The sequence below is a fragment of the Mizuhopecten yessoensis genome, unplaced genomic scaffold, assembly GCF_002113885.1.
Source record: "Mizuhopecten yessoensis strain PY_sf001 unplaced genomic scaffold, ASM211388v2 scaffold11165, whole genome shotgun sequence".
Taxonomy (NCBI): domain Eukaryota; kingdom Metazoa; phylum Mollusca; class Bivalvia; order Pectinida; family Pectinidae; genus Mizuhopecten; species Mizuhopecten yessoensis.
The window spans coordinates 1405566-1425062 of NW_018408912.1; the positions used below are offsets into that span (position 1 = coordinate 1405566).

At 38.9% G+C, this 19497-nt stretch overlaps 1 protein-coding gene across 4 annotated transcripts in view; it reads right to left on the minus strand.

Moving 5' to 3' along the window:
• Positions 1–2498: 2498 nt before the first annotated feature.
• Positions 2499–19497, minus strand: part of LOC110467188 — a 34398-nt gene continuing 17399 nt past the window's right edge. For 2 of the 4 annotated variants that reach the window (XM_021524167.1, XM_021524168.1), the window contains exon 2: positions 2499–10530. In XM_021524167.1, coding sequence (XP_021379842.1) covers positions 4735–9669 — 4935 coding nt within the window. In that variant the 5' untranslated portion in view covers positions 9670–10530 and the 3' untranslated portion in view covers positions 2499–4734. Of the gene's footprint in view, positions 10531–13793; positions 13865–14886; positions 14944–19497 lie in introns of those variants that run through there. The other 2 variants (XM_021524170.1, XM_021524169.1) reach the window with 2 other exon arrangements.

Below are 19497 nucleotides of genomic sequence, written 5' to 3' on the forward strand. Positions count from 1 at the left end.
TATCGAGTTGGTCTCGCGTTAGCAGCGGGACATTTAGTATTTTATGGAAAACATCAACCCTTAATGCATTGTTTAAAAAAATCGAAAATATATCCAATAAACTGTAATGATGTTGTGGACCTACTAGTTTAACTCAAGCACCAACAATGTGTCGCAAAAGCGCACCCTAAGTGTGTCCGCGATACTGTGGCAGTTATACCAGTAGGTCTGCAACATCTATGCAGTTTTTGCTTAAATGTCTACATTCCTGTTTACTGTCCTTAGATAAACATACCAACCAAACTGTTGATCCAATACCAGTATGTACTATAACAAGCGACAGTCTTTCCATCAAACTTATTTCAAATAATCGATGACCAATCATGACGTGACGTCAAATTCTAATTATGTCGGAAATATTCGCTGATTGACGGATCTGGTAAGACTTGTTCCCGCATGAATGGCTGTTCCACCGTTTGGACACGTTGGAAACTAACATACTCTGCAGAGATATACGTGAATGTTGGCTCGTAAATACATTTTATCAATACTATGTAACATCTGTGACAATCTAATCAAATCAACTTTAAACAGTCTTCTTATTGCAATAACAATGTAATTTGAACTAGCTGAGACCTAGGAGAGTAGCTATATATATCACGACGTTCACTGACTGATGCGGTTTCGAACGTATTCGTTTACTTTTCTGTTATATATTTTAGATTCTAGCGCCATGCATGCTAATACGAGTTATCGCCCTTCCATCGACCTTGGCTGATTATTTGGAGGGCTGGGGGTAAAATTACAAAATGTGTGGGCTTCAAGGTACTAGTACATGCCAGTATGTTATCCCCTTAATCATTTTTTTCGTCTTCAGATGGATGATAAATATATACAAATTGGGAAAGACGGGAAATTCGAGCAGCTTCCCTGCCGTCAGAGGGCGCTAATAATGTTGTTATAAGTCGTGTAAAGTCTGGTGTACATACTGCACGGCTTGTATGTACACAAACCTCCCACAGTGGCGCAATGCATGCACTTACCAAAAATACATCACCATCCTCCTTTATATACAATTTATCAATATCAACGGAAAACGCTATCTATAACTCGACGTGAGGTCACTGTAGTGACGCACGCGCGCATGAACGTACATGTGATCTGTGACAACCCACCTGTCATAACCTTGACTTCAAAGGTTTAACAGACCAAACCTATTAAAGAACCAAAGCCCAAAAGATCTGGCATAATCCTTAACGTCGACAGAAGGTATGGGCACGGGTAAGGGTAAATAATTACTACATGGATGTCATATAGGTATATTAATTGGCAAGATTATCCGTGAATTTCAACTGCCTTTTCAAATACATGCAAGTCAGCTTTTAAATTCATTGCTATGGCAAGCGAACTCGACATTTATGTGGGGAGAAATGTCAAAAATATATTTCATTCAATAATACAAGATATGTTATACAATTCTATGAAACACAGCAATGGCATTGTTCATTGAATAAATGTTCAGTTCGTTTTTTATACATGTACTGTGGGTTTAGAAGGCAATATAACCAATGAAAATTCTCCAATAATCAAATTTTACCAGATTTAGAATTGAACTATTGTTTTTAATAAGACAAATAAAACTAAAATTGTCTGTCCGATATGTTTCCTAATCCAAAGTTTGATAGTCCATGCGACATACCTCTGCATGAAATACTTTTACATGTACATATCTGGAATGTAATAAACTTCCTCTCGATGTGTTGTCTATTTGAGTTATACCTGATGTTGAAAAAGCCTTATTGCTAGTGTTTTCTGTTAAGTGAGTTTCTACTTTTAAATAAAAAATACTTAATTTGGCTTTTACGAGGGTTTTACTTTTAATTCATGATTGTCTCTTCTCGTGAAATGCTACAGGTAGTAAGACTCCTTCATTGCTCAGGGTTGATAGGACAGTTGTAACCGCTCGGTTTTCAAATTTGGAGATTGTCGAAGTTTTTGTCCCAGTCTGCTACATTTCTGGGCATCAGAAATTGATTTTCTTTCCAATTGTCAGATTCAGCAAATGAGTCTGACTTCCCGATCACGTCGTTGTTATCCATTATGACGTAACAAACGCGAAACTGATATGACAAACTTGTCTAATATAGTTATATTGTTTACGTAAAGGAACGAAAGTAATGGATTATTTCTCCATATACAGGTAAGACAAAATTATCTCTGTTCTCCCTTCTACCCTCTACTATTGGTAACTATTAACCCGTTATCAGAAAAAGCGTAACCATGTTTCCCAGGACACCTCTATGTGGCCGTGCCTCCCTCGCAATGACTGACTGATATTTAGTGTTTAAGCATCATCACCATCTCTCGTCAGGACACCTGTCTTCACATTAGTACAAAACAATATACAGTTATATATAGGAAACGTCGCAAGGTGATATCGTGGTGTTCCTCGTGATTTTGCTGAGATTTTCCTCTGCTACTAACGGTTAGACATTAAGAGATAACAAACACTCTTTGCTGTGTGATTCTATATATTGAAAATATACTTTGTAAAAACTAGCAATTTGATTACAAACCCTGAAGATACAAACAATGGGTGTACATTTATATACTGCAAGTATATTATATTACCGTCATAACTCATTACCTCTCGGGAAATGGGAAATGTCAGTTCTGTGTAGGACTACCTTTCGGAACATGTCTATACTTATTTGTAAGACCTTTCGGAACATGTCAATACCTATTGGTAAGATGAGGTGAAACTGATTGCACATGCACACACGACTCATTCTTAATCTTTACAATTACTATTGATATGAACAGGTTTGGATATGGTACAGTATAATATTTTTACATTGAAGACGTGAAACTGAAATCTCATGTGACTTACATTTTCAAAAACTCCCACATTTCAATCTGTACTCAAAGAATTGACGATTTCGAAAACTTCCCAAACATTGACAACACTTCAAGATCCTTCAATGTCTTCTTGTGACAAGTATTTGCATATCCAATGTAGCATGGGATACATGTTTTATTGAGTATCTACATGCAATTTTATCACGGTGACAATTTTCCTATCACCTAACAACCAATATGGCACTTATATATTGCCTTACGTAAGAAGCCATTCACCCTGATCAGTATTTTCCAAGTTTTCATCTAATGAGATTGCATTGAAGGATTGGGCCTATACAACATTAAAACATCTTTTATATTCTCCATTTGGTTTAATTGTGGAAGAAATCAAGTATATATCAATTAAATAATAATTTTGGAAGAAGCTTTCCCATGATTCTCTGAGTTTTTTAATCGTCAATTGTCAATGAGCATCACCTATTGACAAAGTGCATATTCCACATTTAGGTACTTTAACCTTTTTCTTCTGTGAAAAAACCCCGATATGTCGCACTTTATGAAACTGACAGCTATATATATTGAGGTAATATTTGCTAATGACACAACTTAAATATGTTCAAGACAAACGCGAATAACAACCTCTTTGTACTAATTAAATTAATATGGTAGTGTGTATATAGACAGGTGACTGCTATAATGAAACTCTACTTATATATATATATATTATCACAGTTAAATGATTGTCTATCTAAATCGCTTGGACACTATCACAGTTTGGGTAGTATTGCCTGCTGGATGTATATATGTTAAAAACTACAGAGTATAAAAATGGTAATACAATGTATAAATTATTGTGCAACTAAAATACAAGTGTAACACTGAATACACGTGTAAAATGGGCGTGTCCAGAATTTCCAAGTTTACATGACAAACCCTCGGTGTAGATACGATATCCCGTTGCTCCCAATTGTAATAACACTGATAATATACTAGCCTAATTACATAGCAGGAATGACCATCGTCCAACACTATCAATACAAGGTAGGGTTCCTAAAACGTTTTTGGTACAAATGTATTAAAACAGTTTTTATATATTGCCCATATCGTTATGCATATGATTGACGTAGTTCGCAATTGGCTGGAATGAAATCTTTTGAAACATTAAGTCGGTTAAACCGAACGCTGTCCGACTTCATTTCAAATCACTAACAGGTCACGGAGCTTCACTTTCTCAGCCTCAGTAGGTCCAGACACGAAATAGATACAGGATGTTATAAAACAGTATTTTCTAAGTTGATTCCTCACCAAGAGCTAATCAAAGTATCTGTTTCTTTTGCAGTCAAAGTCGCCAGTTACTTTTTACTCATTATTTAATATTTGACGGTGCCAAACATATCGATGTTATCATTTAATTGCATACGTACATCTAATCCTTAATGATTTATTGATGGTGTCTTCAGTATTGAGAATAGGTTGTCCACTCAAACATTATCACATTTATTACATTCTGTATCGTCACGAAACATCTTGACGGGTTGGGGCCCCAGATGGGGGTGGGGGTTGAGATCTGATGCATGAAGTAACGTATATATGAGTCCAGTATTGATTCGACTTGAAAAAAGACAGCGTTCATTAGACATTCATTAAGGATTTTTTTACTTAAGAAATAAGAAATTTACTTTTTGTATATATTAAAAATTTGATTTTAACAAATACATCTATCAACTCATTAGAGTGCGTCAGAAAACGCCACGATAATTTTGTCAACGAAGATTAAAATAGTAAATCAATGCTCATTACATATCATGAAACAGAATATAGATCGGATGTGCACTAAGTGTTAGGTTTTCCTCCTTCACAGTTGGCTGTGCATGCCATGTTGTTGTTCCGCAGTGTTTACAGGTTGTCGTATTGGGACGGAGGACGGTCGCTGTCCGACTTGGACTTGTTCGGTTGGGATTTGGTCCCTGATTTCCTTTTCTCACTACTCGTCTGTGATGTTTTAATACTCGAATCTTTCTTTTGATCTTTTAAATCCTCCACGTTATCCTGTTGTATTGAGAACATCCTCTGACGGACGTACACGAAAGCCTGTTTCTTTTTCGGCTTGGGAGACTTAGGTTTCGGTTGTTCTACGGCAGGGGGCTTCACGAACTTCTTGCCCGAGGAATGCCGCGGAGGAGGCGGCGGCGGAGGCTGTTGTTGCTGCTGCTGCTGCTTGATTTTCTGACGCGGGTGTATCGGCTCTGCTGGATTTTTTTTCTTTTTAGAATTTTTTGAGAAAAGTTTCTGCATGAAACCAGCAGGTTTCTTATCGTCTACATTATCCTGGTGGAGATTATCGGTCGGCTCCCCATCTACGTCCGGTGTTGTCTCCTCCGGTACGGTCAAGAAGGAGGCGCATGGAGACAGCCTGTTCGGGGGGACATTGATCCTAAGTGACGCGAAATCAATGTTTCCGTCAGTCGAATTCTCAGATTCAGCCGACATGAAAGAAGCATTCGATCCCGAGTCTGACGAAGGGGTGTTTGATTCAGTTATGGCTGGCAGTGGACTTTTTGGTTGTTTGGGTTTCACTGTAGCTGTTTCACTCACACTGTCTCCCTCCGCCCCAGCCTGATGACACACAGGAATTTTACACCCCGGAGGAACACTTATCTTTGCCATAGATTTATTAGGAACCGTTGCTATCCTACCGGGAGCGGAGTGAAAGCGGAGCAAGGGTAGACGACTCGGACTGACTCGGCCACTAAGTTTCGGAGATCCGTCCGAGTATTCGCGAGGTAAACTTTTCGATTTTTGATCTAGATCGTCCATTGGTGGAGCCAATTTACCTTTCAATGTTGTGATAGGCTGAGCTTTCCTTCCCGGCATGCTGTCGTGCCGAGTGTCTCTTGGCTTACTGAATGATTCTGTCTGTGCTACTAAGTCCATTATGTTCTTCCGACGTTCATCATCGGAAGACGTATTCCGTGGTGATATATCGCCATCTTTGATAAAAGAATCAGTCATTAACGATCTTTCAGAGGAAGAAGTACTATCTGATCGTTTCCATGGGCAGTCAGGAGCTACCTTACCAGTTGGACTTTGAAGCCTTTCGGACACATTTCGTAGTTTTGAAATACAGGCAGCCATTCGCTCATCCATGAGCGACGAGTCCGTATTAGTTGCCATGTCGACCAATTCGGTGGTACACGTGGAAGAGACCTTGTGAGCGACATCACCGACCGGCTTCTGTCCAAAACAGGTCTCAGCTATATGACGTGTATGACTAAATGTACTCGTGGACTTATCGCACTTTGCCAGATCTAATGTCATGGTACCCCGGGAGAAGCTCCGCCTCACGATTGTCGACGTTTGTTTTTCGAAAGTCAGTTTGGGAATCGTGTTGATTCCGATATCACATAGGACCTTGCCGTCTTTTTCCGTTTTGACGAACTCTGACAGCTGGTCCTCGTCTGGGTCCTCGTATTGCCACGCCGATGATATGACGGTCTGTGACGAGGTCTCGGTCAGGGGAACCAGGTCCGTCGTCGTGCAGTCGTCGATCATTTCAATCAGGTCCCGACCATCCTCCATTGGTTCACTACACGCTAAGTTGAATGCAGACTCTGGTATGAGGAAGAGCTCATCACCTTCCATCTCGCTCATTAGGCCGATGTAGGGTAACGATTCTGTAGAGGTCGCCATGTCAGTACATTCCACGTCATCTTTTTCTATTGTCTCTAGTTCCACCGACGTAGAGACAGACTTATCGATGAAACAAATTTCTGAAGTCTGCGTATTTACATCGATCAAAGGGGCGGCCGTCTGTCCGAAAGACAGAGCCATCGTCCCTCTCTCCTGCGTGTTGGTCGGCGTGGTTGTGGTCGAGCTGTCCATACGCGGAACAAGCTCCTCAGACGATATATTCGTCGATATATCAGAGTTTTGTATGGCGACCGTGTTAGTACTACTACTCATTACATCTGGGGGTAGAGTCTCTGTGCACACTGAGTTTGACATAGGCTTGAGTTTCTCGTACCAGTCCTCGTCAGTGGACATAGTAGCGTCCTGTACTCTTACAGGGTCCGTATTTGTTTCGCCCGTCTCCTGTGGTATCTGTACGGACGTTTGCGCGTCCTGCATTTTGACCCTCTCTGTCAGGGTTTCGTTATCCTGGACAACCACTATGGTTTCCGTTTCACTGTCCCTGTACTGCTTGGTCTCTGTATATGTGGCTTGGTCCATTGATGTCACTTTCGTGGTCTCCACGCCAGTGTCCATCGTGGCTGGACGTGTTGGTGATATACCCGTATTGACCATTACAGGGGTCGGAGTGATAGTCCAGTTATCCGAGGTTGTTGTCCGGGGTGTCCCCGTCTCCTTGTCACACAAAAGAACAGATACGGTCTCTGTGCTAGCGTCTTGTGACTGTATGTCACTCGACACGGACGCGAGTATGTCATGTTCACTGTTGTTAGCGCTGGGGCCTTTACTCTTGAACAATTTGGAAAATATGCTAGTTCCCGCGTGCCACGATTTCCTATTGGGACTAGCGGAAGGCGGTTCGAGTTCGTCAATTGATACCTGCATGATTTGGTCCCGTTGTGGTATTGGTATCGGACTTGTGTTCGAATCTTTGGTGTGCGGAGTTACCTGGAATCCCTGATCACATACTTCCGGTTTCATCGTCTCAACGCTTGTTTCTGTTGTTTCACAATTGTCTGTGCACATTGATCGTTCTGATGTATTGAGGGCCTCAGTCCACGTTCCCTTGTTGTCGTGTACGACCGAGGGCATGGTGGTTTCGCTGTCTATCATCTTAATCATACTTGTTCCAATGCATTGGTCAATCTGACCCGCATAGTCCGTGCCCATTGACCGAGATACCTGATTGACCCTGAAAGTCTGAGTATCCACAGTACTCATCTCCACGCGAGTACACGTCCCGAAACTTCTGAGTCTGGAAGGGTACGTGTATGTCGTAGCGTCACATGTTTCGACCACTTTTTTATCTTCTTCGATAGTCATCGTAGTCTTATCGCGCATCCGACGGCGAAATCTTCTTCCTTGATCGTCACAGTTTATGGGATCCAAAGCGATGTTACGCATTTCTGGTCTTGAAAACGATGTATCCTCACATGACAGGCTCCTGTTTGGCAACTGCGCCAACATTGGCAGCGACTTGGACTTGTCCTCCAAGAGGTTGCCTCCCGTCATCGTGAGGTCGGTCTGTACCCGCTTGCTACGTATTAGAAGTCGCCTGCGTCTCCTTGAATCCCGACTATCATTGTCCGTGGTATTGAGGATGATGATGTCCTGTATCTTTGGCGCCTCTCCAACGAATGGCGCAGTAGTGGACAGGTCCTCGCAACACTTAGCACATATTCCAGATCCCGGCGTTCCCGGGTCACTGTATACCTGCAGACCCTTGTGAATCATAGGGATAGCCTGTGTGTTAAGAGCCACATCTGATGACGTCACAGTCGTGGAGGTCTCCTGATTACACGTCTTTACTCCGTTGCAGGTCGCATTGTCGGTTGAGCGTCGTTTTCGCGAGGATGTCCTTTCACCGTTTTCGTTATTTGCATACCCATTAGTAATTACAGTCACACCCATGTCACGTGTTTTCACGGGACGTTCTTTTACCGGCATGCTTTCTTCGCTCGTTATAACCGGATCTGTCTGTGTGTCACTTGTTACAAGTTCTGGCCTTGTCGCGGATTTTTCCATGGATTTTTTACTTTTTAAATTTTCGTTCGTGAGAAAGTCGTTTTGCTCTTTATTGTCGTCCTCCTGGAAAGACAATGAACCAAAATGGACACTGCCGGGGTTGAAGTGTATATCAATCATATCGTCGGACGGTAAGTTAGGCAGGTCTGGTTCCATCAACGATTGAAGCTTGCTTTCCATTTCACGCTTCAAAAGCAACAGTTCCACTCCTCTGTCTCTCATTATAATTTCTGTTAAATTCGAAGCACTTTGAAGCTCGTCTACGTTTTCCTGTAACCTTTCACGATGTTTGAGAAAGTCTGTAATATTTTCTCCAAAATATTCGTCCACACTTTTCAGCAGTTCTCGCTCCGTCGATCTAACTTGCTGGATATAGCTTATCGCTAAATCTCGTATATTCTCGCGGGTTCTCTTCATGCCGTTTTCACACCTATTGATGACCTCTATACGATCGGTGATGTCTGTAATCCGACCTTTAGACTTGTCCAGAAGATCTTGCATGGCAGCTTTATATTTGACATAACCGTCATTAAACGAGCATATATCATGGTCACGATGCTCTTGAAACGTGCAGACGATACAGATACACGTATCACAAGGTTCACAATAGAAGCGCACGTTCTCCTCCGGGTGAGCCTTACACTCAATGTCCTTCTCACCCTCCACATCTATAAGACTGTGTTGCTGTGTGACCTTGGTCTCGTGGTGCAGGGTCACACAAGTCTTACACAAAAGTTTCGAGCAATCGAGACACTTTGCACATGCATCGTTTGTGCGTGTTCGAACAGTATGACATATTTCACACGGTGGGATTTTTGAAGGTCGTCTCCTGTCGATGATCTCTGTTAGATTTGATAGGAGGAAGTTGTCCGGGAGTCGACGTATTCCTCCTGTCGGAATATCCGTTTTTCGGCGACATATTGGACACGTTACGTACCGGTTGTACAAGGAAAACCGAGAGCGCGATCCCTCGGCATCCACGTGTTGCTGAAGACATTCTATACAAAACGTATGTAAACATACCAACGTTTTGGGGTTCTTAAACGGTTCAAAACAAATCTTACACTGTAGAAACTGATCACTGATTTCTCGCATTAATTTATCACCGGTAGCCATCTTGAAATTGGTAGCTTTAATGCAGATTAAAACCAACAATTATTCCGACATTAATATTTTACCTCCATCGCTAGGGCATTAAGAACATACGAAAAAAGATCAATCGGACGTCCGTTTTTCATGTTGGCACCATGGGTAATATTTTCTCCGTGGTGGGCGATGGCAGTACGGAGAGATTTATGACACAACTGGTGTATATCTCAAACTTATCTTGTCTCGAGAGAAAAACCTTCAGGCTTCCTGTTAATAATTGTCCCAGTAGGATGCCAACAACTCGCGTTAGCTTACGATCTTACAGGACATCTTTGTTATCACAACCGATGATGGCCTATCCATTTTTAAACACCATGACGTCAGCATGTCTTCAATATAAGAAGTATTGGAATCGCATAAAAGAAGTTGATGTTTGAAAAAGAACGTTCCTACTGTTTCACGTGTTGGTATAACACAGGGAAGGCACACCTTATCTCCAGGACGTATTCAGGATGATAACGTTCACAACGGGAATGAAAAAACTTAAGTTTCCTCCAATCATATATCTCCAAATTCACGTGCACTTGTTATCTTGTCTAAATCTTGATACAGCACTTTACAAATGTGATCACACGTCTCAAGGGCTAAGCAGTTTCCAATGAGTTTTCCAGGTTTGCACTTTTTGTATGCATGATGAATGCTACGGTTGTTAGCAAGTCTATTGGCTATGCTGTCTAGTAACTCTATAACTCTGCCGTCGTAGAAAAAAAGAGTTCTTCCAAAGGCCAACAACTCCGCTTGACATTAACCCATTAACCACTGTCAAGGTTACTTAGTTGGTACTTCAACTGTAGAAGCCATGTCATTGGTCATCATTCGTCCCGTATCCTGAAACAAAAAGGAAGAAATATGAATAACGAATGAAACATTTTCAAATATTTGCGACGACATCCTAGAATCGATTAAGGCATAGTTAACGATCGTATATTTACTACGGATAATTTTGAACAAGTTTTGTTTTAATACATTGTATACATACATATATTTTAATTTCAGGATATTCTCACATTATGTTCACTACTCGTTTAAATACTGCTACGGTAACATATGTAACTGAAAATTAACAACCTTCTATAATTAGCTGACTCTAACATTCAAGATTATGTTGTTGTTTTATAAATTGATATGAAAAAGTTAATGTTGCAAATTTTTCAAGCATACATTTTTCACATTTAGATTAACAGGACAATCTGTCGGTAAGTCTGGTATTTGTACTCTCATTTTACTTTGATGGGATGATATACACGTCAATCATCACACTAATTCCATTGTAATCAAGTTGGAACTCAATAACACTACCAAACGTAAAGAGAACCCTTTTTGTTACAAGATTGATAACACGTCATATTAAATAAATGGGGGTGAAATCTTTGCATTATCATTTAAACGGTGAAACGGTTGCTATTGAGACACATGCAACACAACTGTTCAACAACAGCTTATTTGATCGGGTTCATCATCACCCCATGAACTTGTGTCTGCTCACCATAACAACATACAATCCTCATCATAAACAGTAAGATAATTACTCAACATCTCGCTACATTCACGTCCTAGTTATTCTTTTTAGGTTCATTTAAAAATAGGTTTTACGAAGTGGTTAAGCTTGTGTATTCCGAGTAACCCCTGTCCGTATTATATCAAATGACTTATTTTTCCGACATCCTCATTGGTTAGATCATAATTACGTAAAGGTCGGTCACTTGTGACATTGACTCGGTGTTGATATTTTTGGGTACTGTAGGTTGATATTCTATGACGTCATTCCAATTGTAAAGTCGCAATGCTCTCTGCCTATTACGCACTGTGAATAGTTCCATCTTGTTCACTGATAAAACACAGTGATATGATATATAACAATGATCGACTTTAATTTCGGTTAGTATGTCTTTCTCCGGTCCATTATAATTAAGCATAATATCTGGTCACGTGCATGAATTCGTCGGCCATTAATGTTTATCGACCAATGAAAAACGACGGTAGATGATACCGTAGTGTTTGAAACACTGTAAACCTATCCACGACATACGTTATAGAAGTATCAGCAATATCACAAAAAAAACTTTCCCAAGCAAGTAAGTTTAGGCGAAGTCATGTGACCGTATAAAAGTCCTTACTCAATATCAGACACTAGACCATACCATCCAACCAACATAGTCCTCCCACACTTCACATGTGCATCCCCGTTATTGTTAGAGAAAAGCTAAACCTGGCGAAGACGGCACACACGCTCGGGATGAGATTTCTCTGTCTACATCACACATGATTGATATATTTTATTATTATCCACCAACACTTCAACGCCAAGATCAAGACCCTAGTATCCACCCCTATTTCAATGTCAAACGCTTGGTTATTGTACATGTATACTATGTCAATTCCAGGGATATAGCACTCACCTCACTCCAATGCCAAACATATAACCAAAGCATCAGCCATGCAACACCCACCAAACGCTCCAATGCAGACAAAATAAAACAGAGAAAATCATTTTGGAGTCGTTTGAATAAAATGTAGATGTGCAAAGGACATCAAACACCGTCATGGGCGATTAAATAAAAGCAAAGTTTGTCTTATAACACTTCTGACGATGTGGCGAAGTCGGTAATTTGACAGCTGTGTGTGTTACCACGGACTATATACTTACCCACCTACATCACTCTAGCCTCGTCTCGATACCCGGCCAGCTTACCTCACAAACAAATGGCATATATCATGCATAATAGTTGGTCTTTATCCAATTATCAAAGACTTGACAAAACTCTTACACCAAACACATTAAGAGGCAATGTCGTAATATTGGTGTATTCGACTTTGCATTGCTTATATTGTCCTGAGTAATTTGATTTGAATACTTCTATCCCGAGAAAGTGACAATGCTTTGAACATTTAGGCTTCAGCCATGTTTAGTGGCTAATTTAAGTGTTATTGTAGCCTAAATCAACATCTATGGAAAACAATTTTAGATAAGTATGACCCGAAACTAAGGAAGTAAAGTAGCGTGACCGATGTGTAAGTAATGAGAGTGTGATACCAGCAGCCATTGGCGCTTGTTTGTAGCAGTACCACTGTTTACGCGCGAGAGGAACACGAAATGTACGTACATTCATGTACCACCAGTGTATAAATAGTGATGAGTAAGTAAATAGTATCTATCTACCATATCTACAAAACACCTCCGGCGCGTACATGGGGTTTTAGATGATTTAGCTTGCCGCGAGAGGTTTGTTTCCAAGGCAATGGCGCTAACATCCTCGTCGATTTCAATAATAAAACACGAATATATGTAAGGTTATTTTTTTCTAAATATATGCTACTAATACACTACCCCCAATCTCAATATTCGTTCTGTTTGAGCCCCTCCCAATCCCAAACTCCGTGGGATGTTTTTGATGTTGCCATCATAAAATTTCTATTACAGTCCTGGCCAATCAGAATGAAATTACACACGCTCTGTTAAACCTTGGCAGACTTCACAACGACAACTATCCTTTCTCTTGTAAAACAATGTTTACAGTTCTTAATGGTTTTTTTTTCTTCTTTCCATCTTTGCCAAAGCCAATGCATGCTTTCTATCAAAGAGCTGTTTTATATTAAGAATCTCAACTGATGCCTAACACCAGTGCATTTCGTTTTCTTTTAATATCTATGGTACTAAATATATCACAAAACTTTCAATTCTTTACGTGTTGTTTCGATTGCTATCTTGTGATTCACGAAATTACATAACTCGCTATACCCATTTCCGTTCTAGGTTTCAATTCAGTCAAATATACAATGAACCTGGCACTGTTGGTTCGAGACAATTATGTGCCTTGTTATAATGTTTTCCAACAATTACCAGAGATAACTCAAATGTTTGCCTTGATTTTTTGATTTTGGCAAAAGAAATAAGTCCGGGAATCGGTAAATATGAATTGTTTGCAATGCCCAAATGGCGATATATGCTCTGTTTTTCTTGATTTTAGCACAATAATCCACTAGTGAGAAAGAACATACCTAGATTCTACCAGCAAAGCATTATGGGAACTTGATGTGTCACCAAAAACGGATATGCTCAGTCGCCATGTTTGTCTATTATGATAATTTACCTTTGTGAAAACATTTGTAAAGCACTCAACTCACTCAAGAAGACCCCTTTCGTGTACAGCTTAAATCCCCGGAGCTTGGAAAAAATGGCGTCTTTTTATAACGTTACAAAATAATATGACGTCATAATGCATGATGTCATGATATTGCGCCAAAATATTGGAACATAAAATTATAAGTTTTGAAAATGAGGCAGGACAAAGTGCGTGCACATGTTTTATCCTCTTTACATATTCACTCGAAAACCACCGTTTAGAGTTATGTTTCAAGGCATCATGTCGAAAGAATGCATAAAATAATTAAAACTATTGAACTATAGTTGGGCATCTAGAAATAAACTAGAGAACGATGGGAAAAAAATCGTGAACACTTTTAAAGTACTTGGACAAGAATTTTGTCATTTTAGAGTTATGTGTTTAATTTCTAAATTAATTGGTATTTGTTGAATAAATTTGATAATAGCTAAACTATCTAAAAAAAAAACAATCAATTTATTTATACGTATATCAATATAACTGAAGTGAAAAAATATTTATTTATTTTATACTAATGAGCCAAACATGTAAAGTGGTGCTGCCTATATCATAAGGTGGTTTAACAAGCTCTGACTTTCGGTAATTGTAATACAAATGGTTCTAAAGCTTGTGTATTAATTGAGGGACATTATGCTTGACAGGTTTGTAGTCTGCCGTTAACAGGAACCCAATGTATGACCTACCACCGTGAAATATGACATGTTGAAAACCCCGCACTTAGAGAGACTGATACAGTGTATGTACTATGAGGGATCAAGGATTTTGAATTTCATATGGGGTTTTTTTCTGTCTCTGAATGCACCTGCCGATAACGGAGGCTTTTTCACATGGAGTCCTATAAAGCTAATCTCTACTGGCCAGGTTTGATGAACTCGGCAATCTGAAATCGGAGCTGCCTGATTCCTTTACAGAATCAACAAGGCCCAGTGTCTATTCCAAGGATCCTGAGTCAAACACATTACAGTACGTCATAATTTTGACAGAAATCCTGTTCAATGCCAAAGTGTGTCCTTAAGGAACAACATGTATCTTGTGTAACCAAAAATCTTATATGACTTACCTGTATAGAGCGATAAGACGATTGATATATCCGTAATAAGCCATAAACATCACTTTGTATCACTCGTATAGAAATGTTATACCACATCCGGTTCTGACGTGTGAAACGGTTCCGGTCTCACGTAGGACCAATGTTGACACCTATTAGGTACAACAGAAGTCCAATAAGATAGCTCCACTCTCTCAGGACTGAACAGGTACGTAATTGCCGGATCTGACTCGAACGACCTTTGTCAGACTATAACTGTACAAGTGGTATGGTTCTCAAACACAGTATGTGCGGAAAAGTTTGGCAGCAGTAGTAGACGACTGTAAGGGTCTGAGGGCAGTGCACCTTAGATTGGATTACTGTGGCTGGTGTCTGGGGAAGTGTGGGGAGCGGTCTGATCAATGGAACAGCCGAGGACTTACTATTCCACACACACGTCCGATATCCAGTTCCATGTCTGTTTCGTAATTCAGTTACGAGATGCATACCAGACAATTATTGGTTTCTGTATAAAAAAAAAAACCTAACTTCAACCTATTAGATTGATCAGCAGTCGACGTTTTTTTACAATATCAAAACGTGTAATTTACCAAAAACTGTTTTGATCTCGCGTGACTATTTTGGGAACCTCTAGTTGGAGCTGGTCGAAAGGCAATGTTCTAGAACCTCGGAGATAGTCGAGGTATGTTTCCTGTTATCACAGTATGTAAAATCAAAAGAGAAAATGAGCCTGTCGACACAGGTCAGATATTGTGTATAGGTGCGGTCAGTAGAAACATGATCAAAGTGGTCAGTTTCTCCCTTTTTTCACCACGGTGGTCAGGCCAACTTTCGCTCCGTTTACGTCAATAGGAATTATTTCTAAACCGGTCGTAAAACATGCACGATACAAAACTGCTGTCGTTGATACATACACCACAGCAGTATGTTAAAAGTTGTATGAAACCCCTTCCCGTCAATACGAGGGTCTATATCGAGACACCACACAGGACCTCTGTGTGTTATAAGTTGTATGAAACCCCGTCAATACGAGGGCGTCCGTGTTATAACAGTGAGCTATCATATTATACAACTATACATAAACAATAAACACAATCATGCAAACCACATGCACGTGCTCATCGGGTCAAGGGTATATCTATGTATTGTTATATAATCCCAATTCTCCTTTGAATTAAGATTTATTGAATATTCCGTTCAGAACCAGAATAAGCTGCTGCCAATTCACTGAAGCTGAAGTAATGCCAGAAGCCATACGATGATAATAAGACCTACGTTTCCCCCGACAGATATAAAAGTTTGTATAAAATCAATATATCGTATTAAATACATCATTCAAGACTCTTTTTCACAAATACAAAAAGCATTGCTCTTGAGATGGTGCAACATGTCATGATACATCCGCGTCATCGATATATTTAAAATATAAATAGTTCTCTTTGAATTGACAAGCTCTTGAAAGATCGTGATCTATAATCATGATCCCGATCGCGAGATGTTTGCTAGGGTCACATGAAAGGTCAACAAAGTTGTTGCTTAACGGTAATACACGTGCAAATGATTGGCAAATAGATATGTTCCTTATTATAGACATTAGTCTGAATTGTAACAATTATATAAAGATGCTGAGATACCGCCCGTACAGATACTCACAGCATGGGATAATGTACACGGCTTTTCACTTACACGAGCGGCCAAATAGTACAACTTAGTTAACAAGTGTTTTAAAGAAAATCGACAATCGGTTTAAAACTATTTTTTTTATTTTATAAGTTGTATAATACAGCGTGCTTCTTTAGAAGATTATCACAAAGTCAATCCCAATCAGGGTATACCACACATAACCGGAAACGTATCTCCATACACAATACATCACTTATATTTACCAGTATAAGTCGATATACCGCGGACGTCACGATTGTTTGTTATAATCATTACAATATCGTGAAATAACATGAATATTATTTGTCTCAGAAGACTTTTAAGATGACTCGTTGTTTAGATAAAAGCATAATATATAAGTGGTAAATCAGGTATCGGCGATTAGATATCTACTGATTTATATTTGATTAGTACTTATGCATGTATATTTACTGTCCACTTCGTGAAAGAGTCAAATGAGTTTATACAACCATAACCCTGACATTATTTATATATGGAATGTACATTTTTGTTATTGATATGCAAACTTCCGGCAGATTTCTTCCATCGAGAACCGTGAAAGTATTTATTAGTATGCTCAATGGGGGTGGTTTTACTTGGAGAAGTCTTCACTTAATTTCCTATTCCTTAAAACTTAATTGTGTTTTGATCTGTTTGGTAAGAAGCTTTATATCGTTATTATTATTATACCATTTTGTTTGTTTTATTGAAGTTTTGAATCATAACCGTAGTTTTAATATTTTTTGCGTTTTATATAAAATTTTAAAACAATAACACAGCTTGAATATTATGAGTTATTCGAGTTGACTAACGTTACGACTCTTCGCGTTTAATTGTCTTAGGTAGACAACTTATTATTTAATAATTTAGATAACGGTTTTATTATAGATATTATACTGATACAAACGTGTAACATCTCGGCATAACATGAGAAAATAAACAGATAAAATCTAGAATAGAATTTTATTATACTCATCCGTAATACGAAATGTATCAGACAAGTACACTGGAATAAAATGTATATCGGCCTATTACATTAGAATATATAAGTACTTCAATTATTTCTTAAAGTTTTATGAATTGTATAACATGACTTTAGTTTGAAGTATGCATTCAACTTTAAGTGGTAAGAGGGCATTTAACCTTTTAAGAATAAACAATCTCTGCATCAGATCTTAGTTACCGTTTGGAAGTTAATTATATTCAGAAGCGGTTGTAGATTTATCATTTATTGCCAGTAAAACATCCACTACACGAATTTACCATACTAGGTTTTTGTACTGTCATACTTCATCAACCCATGTACTCAATATGATCTGCACCCGTACACCTAGACAAACACACACCTATACATTAAACATAATGTACACCCATACACCTAGACAAACACACACCTATACATTAAACATAATATACACCTATACATTAAACATAATATACACCCATACACCTAGACAAACACACACCTATACATTAAACATAATATACACCTATACATTAAACATAATATACACCCGTACACCTAGACAACCACCCACCTATACATTGAACATAATATACACCTATACACCTAGACAAACACACACCTATACATTAAACACAATATACACCTATACACCTAGACAAACACCCACCTATACATTAAACACAATATACACCTATACACCTAGACAAACACCCACCTATACATTAAACACAATATACACCTATACACCTAGACAAACACCCACCTATACATTAAACACAATATACACCTATACACCTAGACAAACACCCACCTATACATTAAACACAATATACACCTATACACCTAGACAAACACCCACCTATACATTAAACACAATATACACCTATACACCTAGACAAACACCCACCTATACATTAAACACAATATACACCTATACACCTAGACAAACACCCACCTATACATTAAACACAATATACACCTATACACCTAGACAAACACCCACCTATACATTAAACACAATATACACCTATACACCTAGACAAACACCCACCTATACATTAAACACAATATACACCTATACACCTAGACAAACACCCACCTATACATTAAACACAATATACACCTATACACCTAGACAAACACCCACCTATACATTAAACACAATATACACCTATACACCTAGACAAACACCCACCTATACATTAAACACAATATACACCTATACACCTAGACAAACACCCACCTATACATTAAACACAATATACACCTATACACCTAGACAAACACCCACCTATACATTAAACACAATATACACCTATACACCTAGACAAACACCCACCTATACATTAAACACAATATACACCTATACACCTAGACAAACACCCACCTATACATTAAACACAATATACACCTATACACCTAGACAAACACCCACCTATACATTAAACACAATATACACCTATACACCTAGACAAACACCCACCTATACATTAAACACAATATACACCTATACACCTAGACAAACACCCACCTATACATTAAACACAATATACACCTATACACCTAGACAAACACCCACCTATACATTAAACACAATATACACCTATACACCTAGACAAACACCCACCTATACATTAAACACAATATACACCTATACACCTAGACAAACACCCACCTATACATTAAACACAATATACACCTATACACCTAGACAAACACCCACCTATACATTAAACACAATATACACCTATACACCTAGACAAACACCCACCTATACATTAAACACAATATACACCTATACACCTAGACAAACACCCACCTATACATTAAACACAATATACACCTATACACCTAGACAAACACCCACCTATACATTAAACACAATATACACCTATACACCTAGACAAACACCCACCTATACATTAAACACAATATACACCTATACACCTAGACAAACACCCACCTATACATTAAACACAATATACACCTATACA